General features: G+C 44.1%; 1 protein-coding gene across 2 annotated transcripts in view; it reads right to left on the reverse strand.

Moving 5' to 3' along the window:
• Positions 1–20,622, reverse strand: part of LOC124140324 — a 237,584-nt gene that overhangs the window by 13,413 nt on the left and 203,549 nt on the right. For both annotated transcript variants that reach the window (XM_048382708.1, XM_048382709.1), the window contains 14 exons: positions 14,910–15,050; positions 7,927–8,092; positions 7,555–7,791; positions 7,045–7,334; positions 6,462–6,596; positions 6,123–6,218; positions 4,326–4,529; positions 3,504–3,768; positions 3,271–3,358; positions 2,687–2,783; positions 2,146–2,304; positions 1,071–1,232; positions 629–787; positions 292–462 (listed from right to left, as the gene is read on the reverse strand). In XM_048382708.1, the coding sequence (XP_048238665.1) occupies positions 292–462; positions 629–787; positions 1,071–1,232; positions 2,146–2,304; positions 2,687–2,783; positions 3,271–3,358; positions 3,504–3,768; positions 4,326–4,529; positions 6,123–6,218; positions 6,462–6,596; positions 7,045–7,334; positions 7,555–7,791; positions 7,927–8,092; positions 14,910–15,050 (2,370 nt within the window). The remainder of the gene's footprint in view (positions 1–291; positions 463–628; positions 788–1,070; positions 1,233–2,145; positions 2,305–2,686; positions 2,784–3,270; positions 3,359–3,503; positions 3,769–4,325; positions 4,530–6,122; positions 6,219–6,461; positions 6,597–7,044; positions 7,335–7,554; positions 7,792–7,926; positions 8,093–14,909; positions 15,051–20,622) is intronic.

The raw sequence follows: 20,622 nt of genomic DNA on the forward strand, positions 1-20,622 counted from the left end.
TTGTGGTTGCAGGAATCAAATTGACAGGGCTGCTGTATTTAAGTGAAGCAAAATACTGATTGAAGATTAATCATTCATATTTGCTAACTAATGACTATCCATTATCACGCTATGTGCAGTAATGACTTCTAGTGACTTATACAAGTCAAGAGAAGAATGAAATCAATGTCAATTTTCAAAAGAATAACCAAATATGGTATCTGTCTACCAGCAATTTAAGTGCTACGCCTACATTTTATCGACAGATGGATTACCAACTAGCACACACCAAGTGTGGACCTGGATACCTACATCTACACTCTGCTGCAGATGTTGAGCCATCTCCCACTGTGATGTACTGAGGGCTGCTGCCACACGCCTTGCAGCTGTACTGCTGCTTCAGATCCTGGTAGGTTCCACGTGGACATTTCAGGCACTCAGTCTGCTTCACGTTGTTCCGGAAAAACCCAGCTTGACAGTCCCCTGAAGGAATGGAAGGACATAATGGTGAGTGAGCCATGTTTATGCTTTTCGCCATAGTTTCCAAATTGTTGTTTTGTATTCATACATATTCAGACTTCTACCCCTAGCCTTGGATAAATTAATAAAAAAATAAAAAAATATACTGCACAGAATGTCCAGCACTTACCAACATTGCACAAACTCATAGCATCCGCTCCAGTTGAATTAGTTGTCAGGCCAGTAGCACAGTCTTCACACTTGGACATAACAGCACTGCGGTACTTGCCCAGGGGGCATTCTTGGCAGGTTCCATTTGGGGCCAGCTGATGCCCCTTACCGCACTCAACTGGAAAATAGGTCAATGTTCACTAAGGTCATAAGTCAACATTATTTAATCAAAGAGTCAATCCAGTGTCTGTTAATTCCCAAGGTGTTAAAGTTGTTGTTCATGAGATAAGTACAATTGAACTATTACAAACAAATTAGCTTTATAGTTATACAGTTTGACAGTCAACAAGTATGACAATCTTACTGTATACATGTCTACAGAGATAATACAAATACAAATGACAATCCTACCACGGAATACGGTGTGACTGAGGTATAACAAACGTGAGTGATTATCTTACCGTAGCACTGGCCTTCAGAGATGGAGGCTGTGGTTCTGGTTGTTTTCTCCACAGAGCAAGGGTAGCAGAAGAACTGGCCTGTCATGTTTTGATAGAACCCGATTGGACAAGGAAGACAAGTGTTGCCAGCATTGTCAAACTTATGACCAGTTGTGCAAGTAACTGTAAGAACAGGTTAAGATACATAAATACAAATAAAGCTTATCTTACATCATGGTTATGACTTCTAGTATATTTTTAAAGTTATTTCTAAAAAACAACTAATCCAAAATATACTTACAGCTTGTTTGAAAACCAACATGTATTGCTGAATTTGTGGATAAATCAAAATGATTTCCCATACCAGAATTAATAATTGTTAAGTCTGACACATAACAACATATTTCCTTGCACTCCATCTTTGTTCCCTCAATATGGCATCTATTACTGCAACTGCAAGTTACGCAGTAAGGTAGTCATCTCTCAATTTAAATCTGAGGACATAGTGTTTACTGCTGCTTTGAGCAGATTTTCAGTCACACGAAAGCACTTGTTTCATACTGTAGGAGACTAACGTTTTGTCCCAGAAATAAAGTTGTCATGTTTATTTTGTAGATCTATCTTTTTAAATATGACAACTCTATTTCTGGGACCAATTGTTAGTCTACTACAGTATGAAACAAGTGCTTTCGTGTGACTGAAAATCTGCTCAAAGCAGCAGTAAACACTATGTCCTCAGATTCATATTTAGAGATGACTACCTTACTGCGTAACTTGCAGTTGCAGTAATAGATGCAATAAATATATATCTACAAAATAAACAAGCCCAACAATGCTTAATTTCAGCCTGAGACCTGAAAAATTCTGGTCTTGAGTTGAAATCCTTTTTTAGTTTACTCTCTAGGGGCTGGGACACAGACCAAACCAAACATAGAAATTAAATTCAGCTTTACGATGGGTGAAGAATGAGAGAGTTGAGAATTTAGCCACTTTTGGCAATATCATGACAGGACATCAAGAGGGAACTTCACACTGTGTCCGATGTTTGAAACGATGGCTGAGCTAATGGAGGAATGACAACCCATCAAATACTCACCTTTGCAGTCACTTGCACTAGATGACCCAGCAAGTTCTGTTGTCTTGCTTCCACAGGGCAGACAGCTAGACTGAGCCTCATTCGGCTGATACTGACCGACTGGACACAGGTCACATGTCATTGTGGCAGCAATGTAGTAGGTACCGGGAGCACATTTTACTGTAACAAATATTCATTTTTGTCACTAATAGTTAAGCAAATACTAAGAGTCAATTTGTGGATGAGCTATGGGATTTCCTGGGTAGCACACGCTACACGCAATCTTACATTAGGGATTGACCATTTGATGTTCGGGGGCTGGGGGGAGCTGGGATTTTATTGAATATACACATCCAGCCAAAGCTCATTTGATTATAAAAATGCAGTCAATGTGTAAGGATTGATCATGTTGCCTCTATCATAATGTCCATTGATAACCCTCATAGTTATTAAATCAGAATAGATTTTTTTGTTTACAAAAGTGATGTGTTAATAGATTCTAATTTCTCACACCTATTTTCAACTGAATACATAGAATATGTTGTCTGATTCTACTACATACCACATTTTCCGTTAACAACTGCCTGTCCTGTGGCACATGAGATGGAAAGTAGTATCTTAAGGAGGTCCCTTATAGGAACTGCATTTGGGATGTTCCGCTGTTCCGGAAAACAAAGACAATTTGTAACAGAGATGACAGAAAGAAGCACATCAAAACAAGCACACCATATTGAACATCAGCCTGTACACTTCCTGAGACTGGAAACTTCTCTAGTTTAATTTATTATGATAATGTTCATTGCAGGGAAAACTTCATTTCGTGCTAAAGACTGAATATGAATAGATGACATATTGCTTCCATTTTTATGACAGTAGGAAAAGAGCACACTCCAGTTGTTCAACTGTCAAAATGAATTTGGGCGGTTTAATATTGTCTGAATAGAAACCAGTAGTTTTTACTAGTTTATTGAAAATTTTGGTGGTTCAGTTGTCAAGTGGTTAAATTATCACAACAGATTCCAGTGGTTCAAATGTCTGAATGAAATTGTTCAATTACTTGTATGGTCAATAATAGTCAAGAAAAACCCATGGGAAACAAAATCAACTGAATATTTTTTTCACAAAGAACAAATTGAGGTTACTTACTGAGAAGTCAAACTTGCCCTGGTTTAGCACAGCCAGACGGAGTATGTCATCAGGGGTGAGACGTAAAGACCCAAGGCTTGAAGACGCTCTGGGGAGTGAATACTTCCTTATTAGCTGAGTTGATCAGAGTTCATTGAATGTTACAACACAATAATTATACTTATTTACTGATGACAATGATAGAGTATGTTGTCGCTGGGTCATATTTGTCTGATTCTTCAAGAAAGTTTTACTTTGCCATTGGGAGGGTGATGTTGACGCTGGTGTCCAGAGTTGCCTGCCTCTTCCTCCGTCCAGCTGTTAATCCACTCTGAATGTTGATGACGGCATCAGAGCAGTCGGTTTTATCGCATAGTCCATTACTCCACTCGGCATTGAGTGTTCTCAGTGCACTGAGTATCTCAGTCCTCATGCTGGTTTCAATGCCAGAAGGGTTGGTGGAGGTTACAGTGTAGAACAGCTGTACTATCACTTGGTATAGATTGTTGTTAACAATTACTGGAAAACAATAAATTTAATTATTTTTAAAACCCACATAAAGCAGTATATAAGCATGATGGATTTATTCAAACTAAAAATTTGCATACCAACCCAATTCCATGCCAACCAAGATACATAAACGTTTCACCACATCATCCTGATTATTAAGTTGTCTAAGTTGATGACGATAAATCAGTTTTCATATTTTCATATTAACATGTGCTCTTAAAACTATAAAAGGCTTCATAAAATGCTAAAAGGCTCATCCATTACTTAGTAATAATTTTTTAATTTGAAGTTTACACGATATACGGCTTTTCCATTGGACGAGAGGTCGGTCACATGACCGCGAAATTGATGTTCATACAGTTTGGCCCTCACTCTATGATGGTTCATACTCCAATGAACTCACACAAAGTGAAGGTCAATTCTTAATTAACTTACAAGATGTAAATATAGAATAAAAGGATAATTTTCATATTTATAAAAATACTCTCAACTGCATGTATATGAGATAGTGGTGCACCATATTATATTTACTGAGTTAATTAATAAGAGAAGTGCAAAGTGATCACCTCCACATGGTGGTAGTCGGAATGAGTTGTACTTCATTGGTGGGTTGTAACTTCCGATCCTGGGACACGTGTAGAGTTTCGGGACTGGGTGTACAATGGAATAGCCAGAATCACAATTGATACTAGTTTTAATCAGAGGGTCACTGATAACACTCCTTTGTGCATTTCCACGGATAGGATTCTGTAGCGGCGTGCAGCTGGAATCTAGGTAAAAATAGATCATTTAGATGATGTAGTGACAATGAAGACAGGATTGACTTATAACTGGATAAACAACAGTACCAGTAACAGTTCCAGAATATTGCAGTGAGAAGAAATTGAAATCAATTATTGTATTTTCTTGAGTATAGTGCACATGGGTAAACAAAACATCAAGCATGTATACAGGAAATCGAGTGTCAACGAACGGAATAAACTACCGATACATTCGTCTGTACCATTTATATATTTATATGAACATTATTAGATTAAATGAACATTGAATACTATTATATGAATTGTTACATATGTATATTTACCTATGTCATTTTAATATAGGCTATAAAGTCATTCAAACATGTCATTTTAGGCGAAATCCTGCGTATGATTTTACTTGGCCATCCTTTGCATAACCCAATTCCATCTTCTCGAGGTTAGAGAGTTAACTGACTATAAAAGTCCAGTTTCCACCCTTGCCGAACCTGGCTGGTATTATGGAGTTACATTTTGGCTGGACTAGCAAGTCTATGCATTGTCCAATCAAAATTGCAAAATCCGGTTCGTAAACTGTCATGCAGATTTCAGTCAATTGCAAGATTTGCAAAGCATGTGCACCGCCAACTCATTGTCAACAGATATTTTCTAAATCTGTTCATGTTTTTACATGATTTGACTCACTTCGCGATGTAAGACTCATTTTACCACAATATAGATCTTGATTATTGATCAGATTGTCTTGACTGGGCGCCTCCATTTACATAAGGCAACGTATAGAAAGGTGAGGTGAACTGAGGTTTAACACTGCATTATTGCACTTATAGCAACGTGCATATGTGCCTCAGTTTAACATGGATACCCCACTCACATACAGTATACTGACTCCAAGCCGACCAGTCCTTGTTTTAACCCCTTTATGCCGAGCGCTAGGCAGTGTGACAACACATATACTATCTTTTTACGTTGTTTGGTATGACGTGGCCAGAGGATTGAACTATCGACCTTTGTCTATTCAGGCAGATGCTCTATCCACTAGATCACGGAGGTGGTCACATATAGAATGAGCATGATAGCATGTATATAATCAGAAGATAACCTGGTGATATTGATGCATAACTAACAATTCAAACAGTATCTTATCATGACACTGCTTTTAGGGCTCGGATGGGTAACTCGGAAACTCGGGTTGGGTGGGTCCTGAGTAGTACCCGGGTACCCACAGGACTACCCAGACCTGTGGTTAGTCACGTGATATATTGTTTACCGACAAAAGAAATCACAATAGCTCAGTGGTTACACTACAATGTTCGCATTTCTTTCTGACAATGCACACATTCTTTTGACTGGTTTATGTTTGAGTAAAGATAATGCTTCCGTCAACTTCAGTGTACCCATGATCTGATTGTTTGATACATGTATCTAAATAATTTTGGCCAGGGCTGCTGTAAAATAATTCCCAATCAGACATCTTGTCTTGAGACCTGCAGTGGGTACCCAGGTAGTAAATTTGGACTCGTCCCAGCCCTAATTGCTTTACACTGAATCAACAATTGTCTTCTCTTATGTTCCTTTCTTTTCCCATCAGCCTAGTTTTACACTTACATTGGATGAAGATCTTGAAGGTGCAGAGTCCCTTGTTTCCTGCTGAGTTGCTGGCAAGATATACGACCTGATAGCGGCCCCACAGAAACACATCACCTGGAAGTACATGTGTTCAACGCTACAAGGTGTGAGCACGAACAATCTTGTTCACATGACTAAATCTGGTCTTCTACTAGTAGAGTAGTTTGATATTTTCATCAAGTTACATGTCATTAAATTAATTTAGCTCTCAAAAGTTTTTGAAGTTTTTATGACCTCAACAATAAAGAATTGATATATATCAAAACAACAGGTACTTGTTAACAAAACTAACAAACTGAAATATATTGATTGTATTACCTGACTTGTGAGTGGAAATGATGGTTGAATCTTTCCCCACAAATACAGGATCATCCCAGGTCACTTCAGTGATGCGAGTTGTTCCCAATTGGACTATGTCGCCAGGACACTTTGTGGGGGACACAAGGAGCTTTTCTGAAATTATCATGCAACAATGAAATAAGGTGTCATAAAACCTATCAAGCTGGATATACCTTATCCAAGGTGAAGATCAGTGTGATCCAAACAGTAAAGCATTCAGTTTGTCAGTCTTTGTTTGATTTATGTGTTTAGGGAACAAACCTTTTGATGTCACCATATTTTGTTATGGATGATAAGATCCAATAAAAGTAATGCTGGTTCGAGTTTTGGGTAAGACATGATGGCATGAAATGAGAATATTGAAACAAGGTATAGATAACAACCACATACCAATTTTAAGATCGAGAGGGACTTTCTCTCTTCAAGGTAATGGAATTATGGATCTTAACTTCAAAAGGCCAAATGGAGACAAATTATTGAAACAAACTAGAAAACAAAGTATATTTTAAAAGTGTAATATTGATGCCCCCATCATGCATATTACAAGATGACTTCTACTTACTCTCATCTGCCACTTCACAGTTCCCTCCTGAGTACCCCCTGGGGCAGGATGTGGACGAAGCAGTTGACGGGATGACAAGAGACACACCCTGGGATCTGCGGAACTCATTCCATGCAAAGATTTCATCAGTGAAGACCTGTTGTGGGTTCTCCAGCTTCAGAGGTATTTCTGATGTAAATGTGAGATCTCTGTTGTAGAGTGACACCTGACTCAACCAGCCATTGAAACCTTCATTCAGCACAGGCATCTCTGTCACAGGGTCATACTTGCTCCCAAGAACCATCCATACACTGGAGACAAAAAAGGAGTCCGTTGAGGTTTTACTGCACTTTTAGCCATATTCCAGCTATATCATGGTGGGGACACAAATCACATTCAACACATTTATCACATTCAACTTATGGTCCTCTATGTTGCAGTTTGACAAAAAATAATCTTAAGATATATCAGAAGAAAATTCAAAGGATTTATGATGTACTACAAAGCTGAATAGATCAATGTATCACTCACTATTTATCAATCATCATGCCCTTCGCATAGTTTTGAACATCCTCGGCAATAGTGTTGACTACAAAGTTGAGGAGTCCAGTCTCGCCATTCCATGTAACTGCAATCTGGTTCCATTTACCATCATTATACTTAAAGTATGGCAGTTTAACACTGCTAGTGGTACCATTCACAGAAATGGTCAGTCCGGAATGGTCAATGCGTATCAGTTGCTTCTTGCCAGCCAGGCTGTTGGGACCACTGAAAGTGAAAACAGGTTTCAAGGTCATTTGACTGGAGCTTCTGACAAATGAAGACACCTTTATCTAGATTGTTACAACAAATAATCATATACACCAACCTATGAAACAAACTAGAACAAGCAAATATACTGACTCGACTGAATACAGAGTGAAGAATGTCCCGGTTCCATCTTTCTCCCAGAATCTGACCCACAGACTGACACTGAGCTTGTTAGCTGTGAGTTGGATCGGGTAGGGGAGGTAAGCATGGCTTGTCTTCTGTGGCAGTTTAAACAGCATGTCATAGTTGCGGTCCAGATCTGTGGAATAAAAAAATTCATCTATATCGACATGTTTACAAAAGTTCGAACCAGGGCACATTACCACTATAAATGGTAACTTGATGTCAACCATTACACTAGCCAACTAAAATCAACTGGATATTTTATATATTTGCATATTTATCCTGCGTTACTCCTTATTACCCGGTACATATTACTTGCTTGTTCTTGACAGAGAAAAGAGCTGTGTGAAGATCTTGCTTGAAGTAGTTGTTTCAACCAGCTGAGAGGCCAACCCTGTCACACAGCTCCCAAATGATGTCACAGATCATCACATTACTCTGAAGTCTGGAGCATCGGAAGGCATCGTGGGGAGGCAGCTCTGCGTTGGGTAGGTCTCTTTAAATGGAGCAATGCAGGATAAGTATACAAATATAAGTTATCTAGTTGATTTTACCACATTTTTTACTTATCATGCATTACTCCTTAATGCATCTTTTTCCGACGGAATCGGTGGAGGGCATACCTTCAGATGTGCGCTTTCATCTCAGAACTCTGTTTCCTTCAGCCAGTCATCGGCTCAGTGGTTGCCAGCAAATAACCAATCTGTTGATGGGAACCAAGACTTAGGTATGCGGAGTGTCCAGGTACAACACAGCCATAGACAATAACCAAGTTAAAGTTGTAGACTGACGGAGCATGCATGGAGCATTAACCTTCTATTCCAGGGCACTTAAGCCTGGAGAGGTCGAGAGGCTGGCTCTGGACTGGAGGCAAGGTCACTGGCATCTAGTAGTGGTGACCTGTTGGCCCACAAAAAATGGACCAAAGTGTGCATACCTTGCCTGTCCTCCACAGTGACATCTCGCTGGTAGTGACTGGCAAAGACCGTGTTTGATCGCCAGAAACACCCCTCTATGATGGTACGTATGGAACAGTTACTGTGTAGCGCCATGGTGGAGGCATCCTCATTGGGTTGTTGGAGCTTGCGGGTTCCAATCCCGCGGCTTTGTAGGACTGGAGAATAATGGCCATCATGTTGCGTCTCACTTAGCAAGGCTGCTGATACATTTGTACCAGTACAATGAGGTGGCGTCGTTGTTTGCGGTGTTCCTTGGACCGATGGATGTAAAATTGCAACACCCTCACCGGACACAGGAGGAGCTCTTGTTCGCGCCCACAATCAATGATGGGGGGGGTTGGGGGGATGAGGAACGATCTATCAGGCTGTCCTGGGAGCTGATTCTTAAGTCCCAGCACAGTTTGAGATGAACAGCTCCATGAGCTCAATGCTAAAAGCAGACGTGTGTGATGTCTAGGGTGTGTAGCTCACTGACACGTGCTGCTGTAGCAGGCACCAGGAGGAAGACTGTGTAAAACAAGCCCAGTCAAGGGGCTTGAAAGGCATGTCTCTCAGCAAAGTAAGAATGATGTTCAAGTCCCAAGGTGGTGGATGAAATTTTGTCTTCTGGTCTTCCAACCTGAATGAGCGGAGCAGGGCCTGTAGTTCCGGAATTTTCGTCAAGCGCCGATCTTCCAGAACTGCCAGGATGAAGTTGAGCGCCACAAGGTAGGTCATTATGGTACTATACTTGAGCCGATGCTTGTGGCGAAGATAGAGCAGAAACTTGGCCAGGAATTGGGGCGAAGTTGTAGTGGGGTCCTGATGTTTTCCCCTGCAAAAGCTCTCGAAGGATAGCAACTTGTCGTCATATAGGCTTCTGGTGGACAGGTGATGTGCCATTGTGATGGTCTTCACTGCTCTGGCCGAGTATCCTTTAGTGTTTATCATCCTCGGTAAATAGACCAGACGCGTAGACATAACCTGTCTGGTCCCAGATGTGGCTGCCTGCTGTGGGGATGGATCAGCAGGTTTGGCCAATCTGGGAGTGACAGCGGGTTGGTGTCAGCTAGTTCTCTGAGGTTGACGAACCAGGCCCTTGCCAACCACCAGGGCATGACCTAAGTCAGATCGAGGCTCTGTGTCGATTTTATCTTTTGAATGACCCTTGGATGGAGTACATGTGGCGGAAAAGCGTTCACTTTTAGTCCTTCCTAGGGACCGCTGAAGGCCCAAAAACGGAACGTCTGTTTAAGGGGCGAGGGTGAATGAGTTGTTCCTTGGTTCCCAAGACACCAGACAATGGTTATATTGTCCGTCGAGAGCCGGGCGTTTCTGGAGCCTGCTTCCAATGAGTGAGAATAAGTGCCTCCAGTTCTAGATTGTTGATGTGCCACTGGCGCTGATCGGCAGACCACAGCCCCGAGGCAACCTGTCCCTCTAGATGTGCGCCCCATCCCTGAAGGGAGGTATCAACGAATAGATGTAATGAGGTTGTAAGCCCTGTCAAGGAGTTGCTGCCTTAGACATTTGATTCCAACGTCCACCACCGGTGATGCGGTTTGAGGTGATCCGAGAAACCAAGGGATCCTGACGTCTGATGTAGGGAGCCAGGAACTGGGAGCAATTGGAGCCTTCCTATGTACGTCAAGTCCTGTGCTGATGTTAGGAGGCCAAGGAGGACTTGCCATTTACGCAGTGTGTGTGGCTGGTGATCAATAGTGCAGTCTTATGCGCTCCCACCAGTCCCTGAGTACAGAAAGAAACCCCCGATGAACTGAAGGCAGAATGAGGGCATCAACTCTGACTTCCTGAGGTTGATCTTCCAACCAAACTGGTGGAGGCGATGGAGGGTGAAGTCCCTGTGACGAAGTAGAGTGTCCCAATAATTCAGGAGGCAATTGTTGATGTTGGTCTCTAATTGAATGTCCCGCAGATGGAGGTATGATGCTATCTGCTTGGTAAGCCGTGTGAATAGCCACAGGGCCGAAGAAATTCCAAATGGGAGGACCGTCCATTGGTAATGAAGCGGAGGAATTTTTCGGTCGTCTGGAAGGATTGGGACATGTAGATATGCGTCCTTGCTGTCCAGGCCGATGAGCACATTGTGCGCCTGGATTGGGGACCGCAGGAGCCTGAGCGTGGTCATCTTGAAGTAAGGGAGATGCGCCACGTAGCGTTTGTTGAAGACGGTGTCAACTGAGTCCTTCTTGGAAGATGGGTGAGTAGAAGCCCGGTGTTATGACGGGGGTTTGTACAACCTCTATGGCCTCTGATGTATTAGCTGCTGTTGAGATGGAGGGGGGGTATAAGTCCGCTATGGGGGACGATGTGAGAGACGGGTCGTTTGTAAGTGTCAGCTTGTATCCCTGTCGGGTGATGTTGGTGAACTAAGTGTCCCCTAGGATCTCCAAATTTTTCCAGAATCAACCCAGTCTCCTACCTACTGGAGAGTCGACAACTTGGATGGCTGGAGGTTGGAGGTCCAAGTCGTGTGTGTCTGGCAATTCATTTGGAGTCCTTGCAGTGGCCGCAACCTTGAAAGGTTGAGGAGAAGCCGTGACCCAGGGGCTGAACTGAGCTAAGTTGCGGGTGGAAGGATCCAGACTGCGACGGCTTATAGGAAGCTGGCTGTGATACCCTAGCTAGGGCCTTGAGGGCAGTCTCGTCCCGGGCTTAAACTGAGACTTGGAGGAGACTTGTCCGTTAAAGAGATCAGAGGATGACCAGGGTTGACGGAGTAGGTCGCTCTTAAACTATGGGTCCCAATCGAACAAGGAGTGGTAGCCTAGGCGATATGTGGTCATGAGTTCCAACAGAGCGGCTCGCATATGGGAGCTCATATGATCGACCTGTTGTTGAAGGTAACAGAAGACAGTGGTAAGATGGTCTATATGATGCAGATTATCCTCCGACAGGTCCTGGAGAATTGCTCTGGAGGTCAATGCCATAAAGGTGATTGGCTTAAGAGAACTGCGAATCTCGGTCTCCACATAGGCGAATTTGGTGGGACGGTTGGACACAGGCATACAGTTCATGGGCGTGGTCCGCAACCTGGATAGAGTGGATCGGGTAGTCACTCCTTCTGTAGCGTGGAGCTTTTGAAGGACGGAGACAGTGAGAGTTTAATAAGATCCTCATCAAGGGCCAAAATCATATCTTTGATCATAGGATCTGGTGGTATAGAGGTAGGGTCCGATCTAATGGTGTCCTTGCTATCAACCTCCTAGCAAACTGGTTGATAGCAACTGCCTTATGTCTGTCAGCCAACCAGTCTACCGGGTACTAGTCTAGTCTAGCTTATAGTGAGATTCTTCAACAGTGGAGGTATCATCGTAGACAAAATCCTCCTCTGAGGAATCAGAACGATACCCGCTATAGCGTCAAAAGATGGTGGAGTGGTTCCTAGATCGGGGTGTCCGGCGAGATGACCGACTGTCTGTCTGACGGGAGGAAGTAGTAGACAAAGCAGAGTCCAAGGAATAACGAGAGGTAGTCGATGGATCCACAGCTGGTGGAAGAGAGGGCGTCTGCTGTATAGGCGTACTTCAGAGGAGCCCTGGAGGAGGTGCAGGTGTCTGTATAGGTGCTATCGGGTAGAGGTATCTGGTATAGGCGCTTGGAGAGACGCATGTATAGGCGCTGTGAGCGGCACTTGTAGGGACATCTGCATAGGCGCTGGGCCGTGGCTGATCAGGAGGGCGCCGTCGTCTGTTGCACGGCCTGTAAGTACTAAATATAGAGGAGGAGAGAGGCGTCCTTCATGCGGGGCTCGAATGTAGGCGAGGGCACCTGTTGGAAGCTATTGACCGAGGACGTCTGTCTGGTTGCCTGGATAGGCGCCATCTGGTAGGTGGGCGCCATGCCGGGTGTCATGGTGCAATGAAGCAGTGTAAAATCACAATGCATCCCTGCCGGATTATGTATGCTATAATTTGTTTTCCCAACTACATGGTTTCATGAAAATGTAAGAAAACATACAATGACAAACAATATACCATCTTCCTGAGGCAAGAGAGTAAACTGACTTTAAAAGTCCAGCTTCCACCCTCGCCGAACTAGGCTGGAATTACTGGGGTCAATCGTAGCGCCACCAGTGGCTATTACCAGTTATGTCCCTTCTAATCCTCTCCCAAGGACCAATCAGATTCCACTTCTCATATCACTTGCGTTTGCTTCACACAAAATGGTGGCGCCCAGTCAGGACGATCTGATCAATAATCAAGATCTATATTGTGATAAAACGGATCTTACATCTCGAAATGCATCAAATCACGTGAGCACCTTGATTAAAAACATGAAAAGATTTGGAAATTATCTGCTGACTGCTTATCTGGTGCACATGTTTTGCAAAACCTTCAATCGATCGAAATCTGCACGACAGTTTACGAACCAGATTTGGATTTTGGTGCGCGATTTTGATTGGACTATGCATAGACTCGTTAGTCCAGCCAAAATATGTAACTCCATAATACCAGCCTAGTTCGGCAAGGGTGGGAACTGGACTTTTAAAACAGTCAGTTTACTCTCTTGCCTTGGGAAGATGACAATATACTTGCAAGGGTGCAACAATGATGAGGTCCAAGCCAAGAAAGAATATAGCACATGAACCACGTTCATCAACCGTGTGGCCAAGTAAAATATTCAAGATGTCCACTATACCATTGTGTTCTTGTGTACTAGATAAAAACCGTATGCACAACACAAGCACAAGAAACATTAACTCAATAAGCAAAACATGTGAGTGTTTGAACAAGCTTTATTAGCAGATAAACAATAGCTCTTCACTCAGCATGTGACGAGTAATGTGATGATCCGTAACGTCACTTCCCCTGGGGAGCTATGTGATAGGGTTGGCCTCTCAGCTGGTTGAAACAACTTCTTCAAGTGAGATTTTCACACAGCTCTTTTCTGTCAAGAACAAGCAAGTAATATGTACTGGGTAATAAGGAGTTACGCAGGATAAATATACAAATATTAAAAAAAAAGAACAAGCAAGTAATATGCATTAAGGAGTAATGCAGGATAAGTAAAAAATCAAGTGTCATCAAAAGATGAAAACCCCACTTGCTCCCTCTAATTTGAAAGAAAATCTGTCCAACTTGATGAGAGTACTTCTATCTAATCTGTCTGTCCGTATACAAGCATAGTTACAGGGCTATCAAACAACAGGTCCTTTTTTTAAAAGATATGAGTTAGTGGATGTCACACAATTGGTACATGGTAACTGTAGTTATCAATAGTTGCTGAAGATCACCTTTCACATTAAACTTATGAAACCTTATATATTGCAGCTTAAAAGAAATAAAAATATAAATGTTTACACTTCTGTTACTTTGGTTACCTTCACTGGCGAATAGTTATCCAGACAATTTTGTGGTTTGATCAGAGTCAAAGTCAAACTTGTTGCCGTGGAAAAGGAAAAAATCCCTAATTAGCTAAAGTCACCAGTTGACAACCTGGTCTTTGTGTGTGCAAGTCCATGAAAAAATGCCTATCAGTTTTAGAGATACTATCGAGACAAAACATAATTACCGATGGACATACAAGCTGATGAAGAGGACAAAAAATGTATATCTGAATCTGACCAATTCAATCTTAAGGTTAACCAAAAAAGAATTGTGCAACTGCAAGACCGATAAGACTGCTTACTGTACACATGGAAATATATTCAGATATCTTAACAAGGTCATTTTGTCCCACCAACCAATTGGAATATATAACTAAAATATATGTAGACTAAGAAACTAAGAAGGCTAGCCTAATGGAAGATTCAGAAGACTAGGAAATGTTTTCTTTAAAAGACTTTGTCAAAGGCTAATGTGTTACATTTTTCATCTTGACTTGAATTACTGTTATGGATTCATCTAAAGAAATAGCAAGAAAACAACATGTATCATTGTTAAATAATTTCTTCATAAAATAAATAAAGTACCCTAGGAAAATATCGACACACAAACAACCCGTATGATATGATAGAGAAAAGATAGGAAAACAAGTTTGTTTTCTACGTACCTTGACTACAGTCTATTCCACTTTTGCCAACGGGGCAACGACAGAAATATTGGTCCACTCCATCAATGCATCTCGATGTTCCTGGGCACAACACTCCCACACAGTTGTTGATGTTGGTGTGACAGTTTGTGCCAGTGAAACCTGTAAATAAAAACAGCCACAAAGCATTAGGTTGAAACCCTTTTGTTTACAAAAATGAGCATTTCTGATTAAATGCAATGTTTTTATACTTACCCAATGCTACACAGTGCTTTAGCTTCCCTACCTTACACAAACGGACAGTACTGGAATGAAGAGACAGTTTAAACAGACTACAGCCCGTGCCTAGGCATCCACGAGTTATCCCCCTTGGCCCCCACTCTTCACTGGATGACATCAGACGTAGATTACACAGTGGCGCCAACGGTAAAGCGGAGGAGGAGGACGTAGTCCGGGTGGGCCTATAGGTGTAGTGTCAGGTAAGTATAAAAACATTGCATTTAATCAGAAATGCTCATGTTTTACCTCACCTGACGCTACACAGTCCTTTCTTCGACTGATGGAAGGCGGGCTTACCGTGAGAAGCGCCAGGCACACTGAAGAAGCACAACCAAATCCGTCCGGCATAATACCCAGCAGGCGACAGCAAGGTAGCAGCTCCCGGAACGGCAGGCAAGGGGATAAGATGCAGGTGAAGCCCCCTCGGAACAGAATGGTGATCTGAAGGTAGACAGAACAATGCTTGACAGAGGGTAAAAGCAAGGTATTCCGACATAACCTAGCATCCCAAGGGGAACAGCACAAGGGATGGTCCTAACTTGGGATGGTCCTACCTTGGCAATAGGCATTGGCAGGGCCAGTGGGGCCACAGACAGCCACACTCCTTGGAATCGGCAGGGTCAACGGCGTCGGGGATTGGTCAGCTGCTGGCCCAGGACAAGTGGACCAAAGCTATGCGTACCCACGACGTCCTCCACCGAAATGATGCGAAGGTAATGGCTGGCAAAGACAGTAGTAGATGACCAGAAGCATCCCCCCATGATGGATCAGATCGGTATTAAGAGAGATCTCTGCAGAGCCACCCCTGGAAAGAGGGATGAACAGCCTCTTGTGCTGCTTGCGATGCTGCTGAGACACCTGAAGATAATGTCGGAGGGCCCGAACTGGGTAGTGGGCGAGCTCCAGGTCATCATCAGGGCCGACGATCTCCAAAAGAGAAAGGACATGGAACTGCTGGTCTAGTTGGCCGGTCAGTTGATTTTGGGGGATTAAGGCCAAGGTGAACAAAACCGTGAGGGCGCTGATCGAACTGAACCCAGGTCACATCCAGGGCATGAAGCTCGCTAACCCTGGCAGCTGTTGTAAGGGCCAGGAGAAAGCAAGTCTTCAGAGTGAAATCTTCAAACGAAGCAGACGCAAGTGGTTCATACGGAGCCCGGCGTAAATCCTGCAAAACAACACTGAGATCCCAAGCTTGGGGGCAGAACTTCTTAGTCTGGTCCTCCAGCCAAAAACATCGGACCATGGCAAAAACATCCGAGACTGATGATAGCCTAGAACCTCTAGGGATCTTGAGGTTAGAATTGAGCGCAGCAAAATAGGTCACAATCGTGGGACCAGCCAGGTGAAGGGATTGGTGAAGGAAAACCAAAAAGTCAGCCATGTGTGGAACGGTGGCCTCCACTGGAACAATGTGCCTGGACAAGCAGAAGGCCTGGAACGACCGCCACTTGTCATCATGTAGGAAATGGGTGGAGGGACGATGAGCTCTGGAAACGGCCGCCGCAGCAGGAGCTGAAAATCCTTCTGGAGACAAGCCAAACGTGCAGACTGTAACCATCGGGGTCTGGATACGGTTGCGTGATGTGAAGATTGAGCAGCAGACTTGGCCACACCGGGAGACGTAACACGGGTTCGCCTGCAAGCTTAAGGAGCCTGGGTAACCAAATCCGGGATGGCCAGAAAGGCGCGACCAAAAGCAGATCCAGTGGACAGGTCTGGGCCGCCTTCTGAATGACCTGGGGGAGAAGAACTGGGGGTGAAAAAGCGTACACACTTAGGCTGACCCAGGACAGAGCGAGGCCATCTACCTCCCAAGCAGCTGGGTCCGGGACAGGAGACATGTGGTAGTTGCACGCAATTGCGAAGAGGTCTACATTGGGAGTCCCTAGGTGTGATCACACAAGAACCGGAAGGCTTCTGGGTGGAGCATCCACTCTGTGGGGTACGGACGATTGGGTCTTGACAGGGCGTTGGCTAAGACATTGCGACAGCCTGGAATGTGACAGGCTTGTATCAGAAGGGGGAGACTGTCGGCCAAATGAAACAGGCGAAAGGTCTGCTTCAGGAAAGAAGCTGAGTTGATCCTTGCCTGTTGATGTAATACACCACCATGAGACAGCTGCTGCGGAGGATCTGACGCCAGTGACGAATCACCCGAATGACCGTCTCCAACTCCAGATTGTTGATGTGCCACGCACGTTCTGAAGGAGTCCAAAGACCTGAAGCCGTTTCCTGGAGAAGGTGGGCACCCCATCCTTGTAGAGATGCGTCCACGAAGAGATGGTGGTCTCGAAGCTTGTCATAGAGGAACCACTCAAGACGTTTGAGGGGACTAGCCACCACTCCAGGAACAGATGTAATTCCCTTGGCAGAGGGGACCCAACAGATCTGCGCACAGAAATGGCATACGAAACCGGTGAAGGGGACGCAGCTGAAGATGACCATGGACGTCAGATCCTGAGCTGAGGTCAACAGCTCGAGAAGGCTCTGCCACTGGCGGAGATCGAGAGGTTGAGAGAGGGCTCTCCTGACTCAGAAACCACGATGTGTTGTCTGGATGGGAAAGTGCAGGTAGGCATCCTGGAGATCTAGACTGATGAGGTAGTCCATCGGTTGAAGGAGGTGGCGCAGAGACCGGATGGAGATCATCTGGAAATGTGGCAGAGGCGCGAAATAATGGAGGTTGAATAGCGCCAGATTGTGGATCATTCGTAGTTTGGACGAACCCTTCTTAGGCACCAGGAAGACTGGAGAATAAAACCCTGGAGAGATGGAGTTGGTGTCTTGGCGATCAGTAGATCGATACTGGCCTGAAGATCCGGCACATTGCAAGGCCGATATTGAGGTTCCAAGGGAGTGGTGGTTAGAGAAGGAACGGAACTGCAAGTGGTAACCATGGCGGAAGATCCGGGTAATGAACGGATCTTGGAGCAGCTGCCAATTTCTCCAGTAGGTCTGAAGTCTCCCTCCTACTGGAGACGGATGAACTGGGACAACTGGCGGAGGGAGTTGCCAGTTATCAGGCGACTGAAGAAAGCCGGAAAAGCAACCTCGGCGGGAAGGCTTGGAGGTCAGATCTTTTCGTGGGGACTGGCGATGGATCCAAGGCAGTATTGTAGGTAAGTCGACATGTGTACAAGTTGATGCTGTTGCCAATCCAAGACAGAAAGGAGCTTATCATTAGCCTCAGATGGATTCTTGTCTTAGCAGTCCTGTATGGCCAACATGGGGGGAAGCCACCGCCAACAGTGGATAAAGAGAGTGACGGACAGGAGGGCAGATGGTGGCAAATTCCATGGAGAGAAAAGGGTAGTGTTCCTTCCGAAATCTTGGAACTTGAATCGTTGGCTGGACAGGCAGTGTCGTAAAAGCAGGCTGATGACCTGACCATATAAGCTACCAACTGGTCATGTGGGAGTAGAGCTTCTCCAGACTCCAAAACTTTGTGCTCCACCTCAGGAGGCACCTTGCCCAGGTGTGAGGAGTGAGAGACTTGGCTGGTGACGCTTCGTTATAGTCTGGCACAAAATGTTGCTCATCATCCGAAGGGTGGCGAGGTGACGTAAGGGAGTCAAGACGTCTGGCACCCAGTGCCGGGACGCCAGATAATGAAGCACGTTGAGTAGGTGATGGTCGGCATGATGAAAAAACGTCCTGGCGACAGTACGGCGATCTATGGAGCTGGCGAGGGTCAGACGAAAACTGGCGAGGGTCAGACGAAAGCTGGCGACGATCCGGCGAACGCTGGCGATAACTGGCGATCCCGCATCTGGCGATGGTCTGGCGATAGCTGACGGCCTGGCGAATGCTGGCGACGGCCTGGCGAAAGCTGATGAAGATTCGGCAAGCGCTGGCGATGGCCTGGTGAAAGCTGACGACAATTCGGCGATCGCTGGTTATAGCCCGACAATAGCTGACGATGATTTGATGGTGACAGGGACCGGAAGAACGGCGGGACGAAGTATCTGACAGGGCACGGGATTACCGACCCGGAGTGTGGTGGGAGCTGGAAAGATCGGAGCTGACGGGAGGAAAAAGTAGGTCATCTGGGCGGTGCTGAAGCGATGCTCCCAAAAGGCATGAATCACTGTAGGATTCATAAAATCAAGCGGCGCAGATGGCATAGATTGAGGAAGAGCACCCAAAGGAACCATCGTTTGTGTAGTCGGATTCGACAGAGAGGGAGAGGTTGGCGGCGGCGAAGTATCAGGCATCTTCCTCCTATAAGCAAGTTGTTTCTGGTGATGAAGAAGAGCCTTTCTGTAATAATTAAACTCTGTAATTGACATGACAGCACAAACAGAGAAGATATGATCAAACGAGCATGCAGGCTTGCAGTAGGGGCAAAGCTGATGTGGGTCTTTCCCCGACTTGGGCCTTTTACATAAAGCACAACGCATAGAATACATTCTGCAAAATATGTAAACAGTGCATAAGTGTAACGAGCAGAATCACATATGAAGCAAAACATGTTATTGGACAATATGTGAACAAACACACAAGCATAACACAGTGTGAAGCGTGACTGGAAGCAATTCAAAAACATAATACGCCTAATTAATAGGAATTATGTCAATAGAAAGCCATAATCAACAAAATAAATGAGAGATTCACCAAAAGTTTAAGAAAACTATAGCAAAAGGTACATAAGCGCAACCTCGTAAACATGAGACGCACGAAAGTTAAAATGGCGACCAAGGCGCGAAACGCGCAAAGTTTCGCAGCCACAAATAAAAATCGAATTACAACCTTTAAACCGCAAACGAACGGATGTATCAAGCATGGAAAGGATATATAGGGTAACACCACCTGAAGTCAAAATTGGAAGACAATAACAAGGTAGGTAGAACTCTGTTCCGTGTACAGGTCTGTCCGTGAGGCAGACAGAAAAGAATATGAGGAATGGGGGCCAAGGGGGATAACTCGTGGATGCCTAGGCACGGGCTGTAGTCTGTTTAAACTGTCTCTTTGTTCCAGAACTGTCTGTTTGTATAAGGTAAGGAAGCTAAAGCACTGTGTAGCGTCAGGTCAGGTAAAACTAGTGCCATGACACTGTAGCTCACCTGTATATATAGTTAACAGTTCAAAATTTCAAGAAAAACAGCTACTTATTTTTTAAGTACTCCAAAACAAATGAATGTTTCAGTTGAATCCCAGAAAAACCCCAGACAAGTACAATATTTCGTTACATTTTGTACCAATATGACAGTGTAACAGCCAAAAATATTCTTTTCAATATTTTTGCCACGGATAAATGATAGTTACAGATACAATTTTAATCACTGCATCTAAATACCTTTAAGTTATATTATTGGGTATTTTCTAACCGAGTCAAAGGCAGATCTGGGGGAAAATTTATGTATAGCTGATTGCCTATTTAAGGTTTAGTTTATGAGACAAAAACACTGTAATCTTAACATAGGCTACAATGCCTCGCAGAACAGGAAATACA

Source organism: Haliotis rufescens, unplaced genomic scaffold (genome assembly GCF_023055435.1).
Source record: "Haliotis rufescens isolate VD_foot unplaced genomic scaffold, xgHalRufe1.0.p SCAF_40, whole genome shotgun sequence".
In the NCBI taxonomy this organism is placed as follows: domain Eukaryota; kingdom Metazoa; phylum Mollusca; class Gastropoda; order Lepetellida; family Haliotidae; genus Haliotis; species Haliotis rufescens.